Source organism: Crocuta crocuta, unplaced genomic scaffold (assembly GCF_008692635.1).
Source record: "Crocuta crocuta isolate KB4526 unplaced genomic scaffold, BGI_CrCroc_1.0 scaffold127, whole genome shotgun sequence".
Lineage (NCBI taxonomy): Eukaryota > Metazoa > Chordata > Mammalia > Carnivora > Hyaenidae > Crocuta > Crocuta crocuta.
This window is the reverse complement of record NW_027532008.1, coordinates 6,834,487-6,847,153: the sequence shown is the minus strand read 5'-3', so window position 1 is coordinate 6,847,153 and position 12,667 is coordinate 6,834,487. Positions and strand designations below refer to the sequence as shown.

Here is a 12,667-nt window from a genome sequence, read left to right as displayed (position 1 = left end):
GGACCCATTCTTTGTTTTCCTATGACTTGGGTGGTGGTTACTTGCTCTAATAACATTACTGAATAACTGAGGTGTATGCTGTTTCTAGAGTCTGTTCTTTAAATTTCTGATTTCTCCCAGTTGGTACTGTTGAACAATTAACACTCTTTCTAAATGTCTGAAATGTAATTGTTCTGGGAAACTGATTTACCCTGAAATCCTGATTAATTCCATCCAGATATGTCACTGAATCTAGAAACATGTAGCATGCCTGTTAGTCTGCTGTTTGTGTCCTTCAGTTATTCAGGGGCTGAATTCACAGAAGCCTGAAATTGTATTAGATTTAGCTCTGGAATGTGTGTGCCGTTCTTCTCATTGGAAGCACTGGGGAGTTCTATAAGGCTTACTTACTCAGTGCGCCTGTCTTATGTTTACATATCCATTTTTCTCTCCTGGCATTATTTTCAATAACGCCTTGTAAGCTTAGATTTCAAAGTGTGATCGTTTTAGAAGTCAGCATTATAATATTTCCATAAAAATTGCTTTCTTGCTCAGTTAACCTTTTTTATGTAAGAAGTTTCTGTTCAGTTATCTACTCCCCTGTTAATGGGCCTCAGATCTAGCTTTCTGGCAGTTATTTTTCTTACGGCACATTGCTTCTGTGAATTCAGCCCATTTAATCCGGACTGCTATTGTATCTGCTAGTCTTTCTAATCCTCTAACCTGGCTGCTATTCTCTCTCCTCCCCTCTGTCTTGTAGAGAGGTCTGAAGAATGTGTTTGATGAGGCTATCCTAGCTGCCCTCGAGCCTCCGGAAACTCAACCCAAAAGGAAGTGCTGTATATTCTAAACTGTTTTCTCCTTCCCCTCTTTGCTGCTGCTTCCTGTCCCACTACTGTAGAAAGAGCATTTAAAAACAAAGGAATAAAACCATCCTGTTTGAAAGCCTCTGCGTCTTTTTACTCACCACCTAAGAGCAACATCTGTATTAGTTTTTGATCAAGAATGCAATATCTTATAGAATATTTTTTGTGATTAGTAGTCAAGTTGGACTTGTTTAACTTTCTGCTTCTTGAGTTGCCTGATGCTTAGAGCTTTCTGGTTTGGATTACTGTTGCAAAAGGGAACGTGGTCTGGCATTAAGAATGTTCTCTTGGAAAAAATAAGAAGAGTTTTAACACTTCTTAGTTCTAGATGGAGAAAATAACAGACATCATTTTACTCTTATGATCAATTGTAATTGTAATTGCATGACAAACATTATGGAAAAAGGGTGGCCTGCTAGTAGAGTGTAACGGGGAAGGGAGGATTCTTGTCTGGTTTTCCTTTGTGCAGTGAAACTTTGTGTTGCTATTGCTTTGGCTGTCTGTGCTGTAGTGGAGTATTTGTCAGTCTGGGGTGGGAAAGGTATTAATGTATCTGCTATTGCTTTATGAAATCATTTGTTACACTATCTTTTAAGAATAGCATCCATTTTAACAGTTGACTTAAGGTTTGTTAATGTTGAGATGTAAAGCTGCCACCTTTATATTTTCCTGCTTCTGATTTTATTGTTGTGAAGGAAACATACAATTGTGGTTACCTTCAAATTTTGAAATTAAAAATATACAATTGTTTGTATAAATGCCTGATGAAGCTTTATTCCTGTTGCACTGACTGGTTCTAGTTTTACATATGTATCAGGTGCCCACATTTCACTTCCTTAGCCCCCTGGCTCTGTCTGATTGGTGGGGATACAGGGAGTTCAGAGTGAATGTCTTTGATGCAGCCGTGGTAGCCGCGCTCTCCATCCTTGCCTGTGCCTTCCATGTAACAAGGATGCCGCTGCCCACTGCCGGCCCTCTCGGTCCTGGTCCATACTCCGCTGTTTCATTGGAATGCAGAGCTGCTTCACTTGTTTTTATGTGAAATGTTGTAGCAGCATACTACACAACTCATACTGAATGAGCACATGACACATGTGGCTTGTTTGCTTCTTGTGACATACATTGGTCTGCAGAAAGCTTTCCCAGAGGACCACTGTCTCATTCGTGAATATCTGCTCCTGAATTGCTGGATCCTTCCAGTGTCCTGCCTGGACAAAACTTGGTGAAGTGGGATGATTTTGTGTTGAGATTCAGGGTTGCCTTTAACGTTTCGTTCTTTGCCAACTCCTGGGGCTTTGAAAGTTTTTCATTTGATCTTTGGCTTTATTATACTGAAAATCAGACTGCCCATTTTTTTCTTTCTACCCCTTTCCAGAAAGGCCTAAAGAATGTATTTGACGAAGCAATATTGGCTGCCCTGGAGCCTCCAGAACCGAAGAAGACCCGCAGGTGTGTGCTGCTATGAACGTCGCCAGAGCCCTTTCCGCACAGCTGGGGTCAGCACCGTACTAAAAGCAATGTTAAATCAAACTAAAGATTAAAAATTAAAATTCGTTTTTGCAATAATGACAAATGCCCTGCACCTAGCCACATGCACTCGTGTGAGACAGTCCCCTTCCCCCTCTCAGTACTCGTTAACTTGAGTAATTGTGTATTGTCAGAAAGGTGGTTAGTACTAGTTTCTGTTTTGTTTCAAAAAAAAAAAAAAAATTTTTTTTTTTTTTGTTGTTTGTTTGTTTGAAAGCAAGGCATGCCTGGGATGACTCTGTAACAGACTAATTGGGGTTGTGGAAGCTGCTCCCAGGGCTCCATCCGCTCTGGAGAATAATCTGGGACATTTAGGGTTTTGGTTTTGTTCTAGTTTTTTTTTCTTTTTTTTTCCTTTTTTGGGGGGGGAAGTGTGTGTGGGGTTTGTTTTTATTTAGTCATGTTTTTTAAATTCAGTAACCATTGGACAGCCCTTAAGGGGAGGAGGACGGATTGATTCCACATTCCACTTCCTAGATCTAGTTTAGAATACTTGTCCCCCACCTGGTGCTCTTAGGAAGGAGTATAGTAAATGCCTCATTTAATAACATACTCCTTTTTGAAAGTTGCCTTTTCTCTCCACCCTTGAGTAGGTCTAGTACTTGCGGAAACTCATGAAAGCGGGTGGAGCCTGTCTTGCCCCTCCTCTTTTCTAGGACGCACTCTATATGTGACTGTGACTTTCAAGGAAATCTGTTTGCCATTTGCTGATTTTTTTTTTTTGAAGTTAATTTCTAACTTCTATCATTGATAAATGAAGAAAAGTATTGCACCTTTTGAAATACACCAAATGGATTGAGTACGTAATTAAAAAAACATTTTTTTTCCCTGTCAGTCATTGTCTTATATGCTTAGCATAGATGTCCAGCCTGATAGCGAATGACATGGTGTCCCTAGCACACAGCTGGGGACCCGGTGGATCGAGGAGGTGCGGGGGTGGAGCTAGGAGACAGGTCTGTGGAGTGATGCGCATCCTCTCCGAGGCTGGGAGGATGGAGACCTGCTTCATGAAGAAGCTGGGGCTGGGGGTGGGGGTGGGGAGAACATTTAACAACATGGGGACCAGTCAGGGGGATCCCCTTATTTCTGTTTTGCATATGAGGAACCCTAGAGTAGCTAGTTAAGGCTCTCTAGTTTAATAAAAAAAAAAAAATCATGGAGTCTTATAAAGACTCTCCATAAGTGTTAATAGGGATTTTATCCGCTTATTTTGGTTGCAGTTCCCAATTTTTAAAAATGTTTAGGTAATCTTCTCCACCTTCCCCAAATCCTAATTCTTGTAGATTCATTAGTGTTGAACCAATGCTTTCACATGTCTCAATTCTTTGTATATGCGTTCTTTTCAGATGTATTAAACAAACAAAAAACCCTTCACAAGCCAGCCTGGGGGTTGTTCTTTTCCCTCCGCCACTTTTTAAATACTTATGAATGGGAACTTGACTCTTAGTAACATCAATTTCTAACGGATTTTGGGATGAGATTTTGAAGTTTTATTTTCTTTTAATGTCCATGTAAAAATTTCCTTTCTGGCCTTCAAGGTGGGTGCCTTCTCCCCTGAGTTTGGCAGGTGGCCTGCAGACTCCTCTTAAAACCAAGTGGGTTCATGGCAGTCCTTAGTGAGGGTGACCCTCAGGAAGCCCACCACTCATGTTGTTGGGGGGCGGGGGGGGAACGGCAGCACGCCTCTCTCTCATCCATCGGTTAATTGGAAAGCATCCAGTTTTCTTCCCAAGTTTTCTGTTCCGTGATTTTCAGACTTTGTTGCTTCTTGGAGTGCACCTTGCGCAGTGAGTATTTAAAAGCCTTCCGTGTATTTCTAGAACGTGACCAAGTTGGAGAACCATTGCTCCTAGATTGTTACCCTGCTTTCATCCGATTCCAGATTCTGTACTGTGAGTCTTAATATGGGACACGTTTTCTTTAGGTGATAGGAATGATTGATTTACCTTAAGGGCATTCTGCTGAACTGTATGAGAATCTTCGAAACTAAGAACTGTTGGAAAAGTGTAACCTCATTTTGGTGTCTTCTAAGTGGGGTCATGTTTGGCTTGATTCCATGCTGTGCTGGAGCTAAGCTGGGTGGATTGGCTGGGAAGGGCTAGGAAGAGGCAGGTCTAAACTTTACTGTTCTGACCGACATGTCTTTCTTATTTCTTGTTGACCATGCTGGGGAGAGGTACCTGGATCATGCTCTGAGACCCTAGGGAGCAGAGGCTGTGTAGCTCTTGTTTTTAATACAGTGGCATATAGATCCATCCTGATTATTGCTGCATCTCTGGTCAAGAGTAGTGTTTGACATGTGAGAGATGGCTTTAAAAGTAGCCATTGGATGGTCCATGATTTCAGGAATGAATGAATGAAATAAAGCAGGTCACATGGTTGTATCAAGGAAATATCTGTACATCAGATCAACAAAGACAAGGGGAATGATTGAAGCTAACATTGTTTTCTATTTAAATACTGTTTTCTGTTTGACTTAACTTGTCCGCTATGTTATCTTCATTTAGTGACTAATAGTGCCAAGGGAGTGTGATCTAGAGGTTGGAAAAGGATTATCTAAAACGGTCCTTTGCAGACTTAGCTTGTGGCAAAATGTATATAATATTTAGGCCAATATAACACTAATACATCACGGTTTTCCAAAATACCAGTGTTTTGCCAAAGGTCTCAGAAATAATGTTCTTTAGTTTGTTAAAGTTGTACCCTTTGAGCTGGATTTTATGCCAGTAAGGGTGCGTTTTCCAGGGAGGAAGAGAGGATGATGGTATGAAAGTACCAGTTGCAATATTTCCTTTATTCTAAGATACATTTGTCCTCAAATTTTTAAATGATTTTTAAATTTTTATTTATTTATTTTGAGAGACAGCGTGAGTGGGGCAGGAGGAAAAAGAAGGAGAGAGAATGAGAGAGAGAGAGAAAATCTCAAGCAGACTCTGCACTGTCAACGGCAGAATACAACATGGGGCTTGAATTCAGAAAACAGATCATGATCTGAGGCAAAACTGAGTCAGATACTTAACTGACTGAGCCACCCTGGTGCCCCGCCTCCCCCCCTCCCATTTAAAAAGCTTATTTATTTTGAGAGAGAGAGAGAGAGGGAGTGTGAGTGTGCTCAGGGAAGAGGGAGAGAGAGAGACAGAAGGAGGGAGGGAAAATCCCAAGCAGGCTCCATGCTGTCAGCAAGGAGCTCAACTCGGGGCTTGTGTTCATAAACCGTGAGATCAAGAGGTAGACACTGAGCCATCTAGATGCCCCTGTTTAAATATTTGTAAGTTTTTATTTTTTTATTTTTATTTATTTATTTCTAGGAGAGAGAGAGACAGCATGAGCAGGGGAGGGTCAGAGAGAGAGGGAGTGACAGACTCTGAAACAGGCTCCAGGCTCTGAGCTGGCAGTCAGCACAGAGCTGGACGCGGGGCTCGAACCCACGAACCGCGAGATCATGACCTGAGCGAAAGCCGGACGCTTAACTGACTAAGCCACCTGGGCGCCCCTAAATATTTGTAAGTTTATACAGTATATTACTTTGAGTTTTTTCCAGAATGCCCTACCTTTTTTTTTTTAAGCTTCATTTTAATTAGCTTTTGCTAATGTTACATTACAAGCCACCTACTCCTCTGGCTTACCACAAGTTTATTTTTCTCTCACGAGTGGGTCAGTTGGGCTTTGCCTCCAGGCTTTAGACTGAGCTCAGGTCGGCCTTGCATGCCGGAGCCTGGCTCCAGAGAACAGTAGCTGCCTAAGAGCGGACTTCCCATGGTGAGCCTGGTGAGCGAAAGGGGGTGCAAGGTCAAGCACGTTTAATTTCTCAAATTTCCTGTGCAGAGGATTGCATGTAGCCAGACCTAAAGTCTCTGTCACGTATTCATTCACTGATACATTCACTCATTTATATATAGTAAATTCAAAAATAGTGTTTTTAAAGCACATTAATAAGGTTTTGCATATATAGCAGAGAAGAAAATAGATGTGGGATCCTGACTTCTAGTTGGAATTTTCCTTGCAAATTTGATAGCTGTCTTTTCTTTGGAATAAGCATTTGGTCTCATTGCCCTTAGAATGGCTGTCCCGTGTGTACATGCCCATGTCACACGTTCGTCAGAGACATTGGAGCAGGACAGCCCTGAGCCAGCGTGCCCTTTGGCAGGTAGCTTTCACTCTCCTGGCTTCTCATCTGTAAAATAATAATGCATTTAGTCATCATTGGGGTCTCAGATGCAAGTCAGGTGCCTGGTTGGTCAACAATTAATAGGAATCTTAAGAAATTTTTTTAAGAAAAAAATTCCTCTGAGATTCTGAAACTAGGTATGGAGTGGGGCCTGGAAATAATTTAGTTTCTAAAAGCTTCTGAGGTAGAACCTTGGTTAGATACATTGGGATCAGTGCACACCTCAGATGTTCTTAACTCTGGCGGTTTGAGTGTCACCTAGGGACATTTTTAAAAAGGGAAAATAATGCCTGGGACCATTTTAGGCAATCTCTGGAGATAGGGTCACTCAAATTTATTACTTAAGGTTTTTTTCAAAATATGTTTTGAGGAGCATCACTTCTTTAAATCTCACCAGATTATTTTAGTGAGACACCAGATTTAAGAACCATGTCACTAAACGATCTTTTAAAGTTTCATTTATATCTGACATGAATTTTAGAGTCATTTTGGGCCACAGTCCTTTGCAGCTTTATCTGTTCTTCGAGGAAAGATATTTTCCAAACTTGTGGTTCCAACCAGCTTTCAGTTCTTGACTCCTTAACCAGAAAAGAATGTGTACAGAGTTCATAGTTGTATAACTTATTGGTGAACTGGCACTGAGATAGTTTGGGCAGACTCCTAAGTAATTTCTTAGGCAGCAATGTGAGAGAGCAGATATTTGAGTTGTAGAGATCAGCTAGGGTTTTCTAACTCAAAGCTAGAATGTAAGTGGCTGTATTTCTTTGATAACTTCAAGACAAGTATAGTTTCACTGGAGACTGATAACGTTTTCGTTCTCCTCAGGAATATTCCAGTTCATCTGTAGAGAGTACACCAGATCATATTCCAAATATTGTAAAGTTAGTACTAGAAATGAGTATTGAAGTTTTTCATGGAAATTGAAGTTATTCCAACAGATGAAATTGGACTTCTGGAAGATAAAGTCTCTTGTTAACTTAAAAACAAGGTCAGGGTCACTTTGTTCCTCTGCTCTGCTGCAGATGTCCCATGTCCGACCCCCTTCTGCCTTATTTGTCAGACGCTTTTTTGGGCCAGGATGTGAGTCAGTGTTCTGTGGCTTTATTTCTCCCTTTTGTCAGTGAATACTAATTCGGAGTGGATTGATGTAAGTCTGAGTGATTTAACAGGTAGCTGCTGCTTTTGTCCTCTGCCATGTTATTAATGAGTTAATATTTGATTGTAGGGTCCTAGTTTCTGTGTCTTGGGTTTGTGGTTGAGCTGTAAATCGGTGCAGAGTCACATGGCCAGTCTTCTCGGGGGCAGAAACTAGAGAGGGGTTTGCAGATATTCAGTGCTTTTGAGCCATAAACACTGTTCTTTTTTAACTCCCTGATCATGAGCTGTTGGGGCATAGCCTGAAAAAGGCGGGCAAGCTTGTGCTAGTACCGTGCCATGTATTTCTTGTTTCTTTTAAACAATTTATTGAGCTACTTTTAACTCAGGCCCCTCTTGTCTTCCCAGGAGCTTCTAGGATTGTTGAGATTAGCTCCACCTAGTGGTGAATTTAAGTTAAAACTCTAGGGGTTGAATCTCCGGTACACTCTACCTGCTATCTGAGCACCACTCCATATGGAGTTTGATAGATGGCAGACGAGTGGGGAGAAGGCAGCGAGGCAGAAAGGAATAGGGGCCAAGTCAGTACCCTGATGGACTGGGTAGACTCTGCATTATCTAGAAGAGATACTTAATCAGAATTTAAAATTCAGGATGATGTCCACTGTAGGGAACTAATTGCCCTGAGTCTTGACTTTGGCCTTACTAGCCATGTGATCTTGAATAAGTCTGTGACTGTCCTGAAGCTCCATTTGCTTCCTCTGTAAATTAGGAATAACGCTAATATCCATCTCAGGGGCAAGTGTGAGGAGTAAATGAGATCATATAGGTGAACATATTTTATACATGCAAAAGTGCTGGGAAAATATCCACAGCGACCAGATTTGCATTGCAATGGAAAGAATTTAGGTTGTGCGTGATACCATTGTTGACACACTACTGAGTATATATTGGAGATCTTATGTTTTAGAAATTCTGGGGTATAGATTGAGTACTTAGAGAACTAGGGTGTTAGGGGTCAAGTTAGTTTTGAGCTTTCTTTAAGAACCTAAGACCCAGGGACACCTGAGTGGCTCAGTCGGTTAAGCGTCCGACTTCAGCGCAGTTCATGATCTCATGGTTTGAGCCCCATGTCAGGCTCTGTGCTGACAGTGTGGAGCCTGGAGCCTGTTTTAGAGTCTGTCTGTCTGTCTGTCTCTCTAACAAATAAGAACCTAAGACCCTCTGCCGCCCCCCACTTGCGCACATGTGCTCACTCACTCGCTGTCTCTCTCTCAAAAGAAATAAACAAACCTAAAAAAAAAGAACCTAAGAGCCAGAGATGGGGTCTCTCCCAAGCTGTTTAAGGTTGTAGCAGTACTTCATGTGCACGGTTTGTAGTATCCAAAGAACTCCAGATGCTTCACCTCTGAAATTGCTGTGCCTGTTTAGGACATTTGGGAGGCAAGGAAACAGAAATCCTCTGAATATCAGGTCAGCTGTGCAGTTTCCCTGTGTCCCAGCATTACCAGGACCCTTTGTTTTAGGTTGGCCAAATTTCTGAAACTAGCATGAGGATCTAGCTGGTTCAGACCAGTTTGTGAACATCAAAGGATAAGAAATGTCCAGAAGACATATTACATTAAGAACCACAGATCTCCTGAAGACTTTTGTGTAAAGTTAGTTTAACAGATAGATGTTTGTTTAGTGCTGAGGCCCTCTGTTAGCTGGGAAGGTAGGTGAGGTTGGTTATAGTAAGAACGAAAGTAAAGGAGGGTAACTGAATATAAATATACTAGGAGGAAAAAAATCACATCTCGTGTATATTGGTGGGAGGTGGGAGATGGATGAAAGCAACTTGGGAAAGGCTCCTTGAAAAAGGTGACATTTTAGTTGTACCTTAAAAGATGGGCCTGGCTTGGGCATACAGAGACACATGGGGTAGAGGTGGGGACAGGTGGATGAGTATGGATTTCTGGGTGGAGGAAATGTGAACAAAAATGGGAGACACCTGGCATGTTTACGGAGGACCCAGGAGCCCTGCTTGGGAAAGGTGTACTATGAAGAAAGGTAGCCTTTAAGGGCTCTTTATAAACGAGTGAGTTAAAGAAGGAGAGAACTTTAATTCCACTCAGAGCTCTGTTCTAATTACTGAGGATCAGGAAGAAATGGCCCGCACTCTGGTGACAGAACAGCTGTGTTTATTGAGCACTTACCGGGTGCTTTGCACCATGTTAAATCCACGGTATTGTCACATGTAGCCCTCTCAATAGCTCTGTGAGATTGGTACTACAAGTCTCTTCATTTTATAGATAAGGACTCTGAGACTCTGTAAGTGCTTAAGGTCTCCAGCCAGAGCTGGAACTCTGATCTATCTGACCCTGGAACCTGTGTGCTTTGCCATTTATATCTTGTGAAAATAAATGTGACTAATTATAATACTGACATTGTAGTTGAAGCACCATGTAATGCCCAGAGCAAGCATAGCAGTGTAAAAGTCTTCTGCAGTGGCAGGTTAATTGGGCAGGAGCAGTTTGGGGAAGGCGGACTTAGGAGGAATTGTAGCATGAGAGAATGATACGGTTTTCCTTTGTGTAGCTTTAGAGGATCCTGAGATGCCTTTGTTTGTTTGTTTGTTTTTAATAGTTTTTATTTATTTTTGAGACAGAGACCGAGCATGAGCAGGGGAAGGGCAGAGAGAGACACAGAATCTGAACCAGGCTCCAGCCTCTGAGCTAGTTGTCAGCACAGAGCCTGACGCGGGGCTTGAACCCACGAACTGCAAGATTGTGACCTGAGCCAAAGTCAGACACTTAACCGACTGAGCCACCCAGCCACCCCTGAGATGCCTTTGGATTTGAGTAGTCTGTCCCTAGTGTCTTTGTTCAGCTGCCCTGTTTTTCATTATAGCAGCCCTGAATTGGCAGAGCAGGGTTTGTTGATGAGAAGGCTGGAGCTTAGTGAGTACTCCAGGCTAGGGGGATGATGAGACCGTCAGTTCTGAAACCCGCACCCTTTCTGTTCTCTCCTTGCCATCCCACAGGATGGCCTTTAGAATAGCACCATTGTGTGTTCTGTATATCTCAGATGGGCCTGATTAGGAGAAAGGAGCCTCGTTATTAGGTAACATATCTCATTAGCTTTAACGAAATAAAGGGAGGTGATTGGGATTCTTGAGCTCCATCTTCTCTACAAAGGTCAGGGGTCTTCACGCTGTTTTGAGTTTAGGTAGTAGACTCAGAAGCCTCAGATCATGTTAGGATTAGTGGTTTCATTTGATCCTCAATACCTTGTAAGGGAGGTGGGGTAGATAACATTTGTCAGATGGCAAGACTGAGGTTAAACAGCTTGGCATTGTGATCAAAAATGCACAGCTGGCTTTTGGATTTGGGTTTTGGTTCTGTCACTAACTGGACCTTTGACCTCAGGCAAGTAACTTAAACCTTCTGAGCCTTGCATTCTTTTGTGAAATGGAAATAGCTCTACTTTACCTGTGACTTGAGAGGGTTAAATGAAATGCTGTATGTAAAGCACTGCTTGCAAGTAGGAGGTACTAGGCAGTAAGTGGATTGGATTGAAACTGTCCTCACCATTATCATCCTCATCAGCTCTCTTCAGACCTGGGCCAGAGAACTCTGTTGGCTTCTGGGTCTTAGGCTGCTATACAAGTGAGGGGCCCTCAGCCCCATTGCCAGGAATAGGATCAGACTTTCAGGGAGCTTGAGAATCTGTCTTACTCTCTCTTACAGCTCTGGGACAGGGCTGGCCATTTGTTGGGAGTTCCAGACCGCACGGTGGAGCCTCAGTGTCAACCTCCGGGGCCTCCTTTGTAAAGCTTTGTGAGGTCTGCAGTTGGTCTTCTGGGAGAGAGTTTGGGCTTGCTTCTGAATCTCTTACTCCCTGAAGAGCTGTTCCCTTTCCTCCGTAACTTGAGGACTTCACCACTGTTTTGATGTTAGGGAGTGTGGTGCGTCCCTTGGCGGCTTGTGACAATGGGCAGGCACTGTGAATTCCTCACTTGCCTCGTGCCAGAATGACTTCACTCCAGGGTGCCAAGTTTGCAGAAGTTTCCCTGTCTTCAATGCCAGTTTGTTCTAAGATTGGTCTTTCCTTGGCTTGTAGGGATCTTGGCCCCTCGTAAATGTAGCGTGACTGAATGGAGTCCTGTTTGTGCTTTTAGCTCGCATTATGGGGTTTGATGTTCTCTCCATTTCTCCCGTGGTAGTAATATAACTCTGTGGACTAGGAGTTGGAAACCCAGGTTCTGGTTGGGGCATCAGTTTCCTTGGACAACTAGGTAGATCTCTTTGGGCCTCAGTTTCCCCAGGTGTAGATAAAAATGATTTTCTATTCCTTTTTGGTTTGTGTCTTTTTAACAGTAAGCCTTTTTTCTTCTAAATAAAGTCTTACAGAGGGAGGGACCCATGAGGGAAACAGAAAAGATGTCCTGTGGAACAGGAGACGCTGCGATGGAAGCACCCAGCAGTGTCGCTCCCCTCCTGCTCCCTTGTCCCCAGCAAGGATGCACACACTCTGTGCCCCTCTGTGGGACTTTGGGGGCTCTGCCAAGGGGTGTGAACATCACCGTACAGGAACATCTCTACAGCTCTAAGAACTTTTTTGCTGTTGACAGGTAGTTAAGAAAAAAATCTGTCAAAGCTATATATGAAATGTACAAGTAGACTATTGAGCCTTCAAGAAGAATTAGATTTTCATTGATACATTTGAGAGATTCTAAAATTGGTTCAGTCTGCAGTGTTTTAATATATTGCAATATCCAGCAAAGAGTGACTTAATTTTTGCTTGTAGGATAAATATGGTTCTTAAGAGTGGCAGACACCATATTTCCCTCTCTTAGGGATCACTTCTTTCTGGGAATATCAGTATGGTCCAAGAATTAATATAATTCAGTAGTGAAACTACATCCTTTTACAGATACCTCTCTTATAAGTGTCCTGGCATTCTCCATTACAGTTTATATAAAGCAGATATAACATTTGCTGTTGTTTGTGTTTTGGGAATCATTCTAGTGCCAGTTTCATAATAAGGGATC

The 12,667-nt window shown here is 42.4% G+C and overlaps 1 protein-coding gene across 3 annotated transcripts in view; it reads left to right on the top strand.

Moving 5' to 3' along the window:
* Positions 1-3,749, top strand: part of CDC42 (cell division cycle 42) — a 50,304-nt gene extending 46,555 nt beyond the window's left edge. For 2 of the 3 annotated variants that reach the window (XM_077775484.1, XM_077775485.1), the window contains exon 6: positions 2,221-3,749. In XM_077775484.1, coding sequence (XP_077631610.1) covers positions 2,221-2,310 — 90 coding nt within the window. In that variant the 3' untranslated portion in view covers positions 2,311-3,749. Of the gene's footprint in view, positions 1-739; positions 925-2,220 lie in introns of those variants that run through there. The other variant, XM_077775486.1, reaches the window with a different exon arrangement.
* The last annotated feature ends 8,918 nt before the right edge of the window (positions 3,750-12,667 follow it).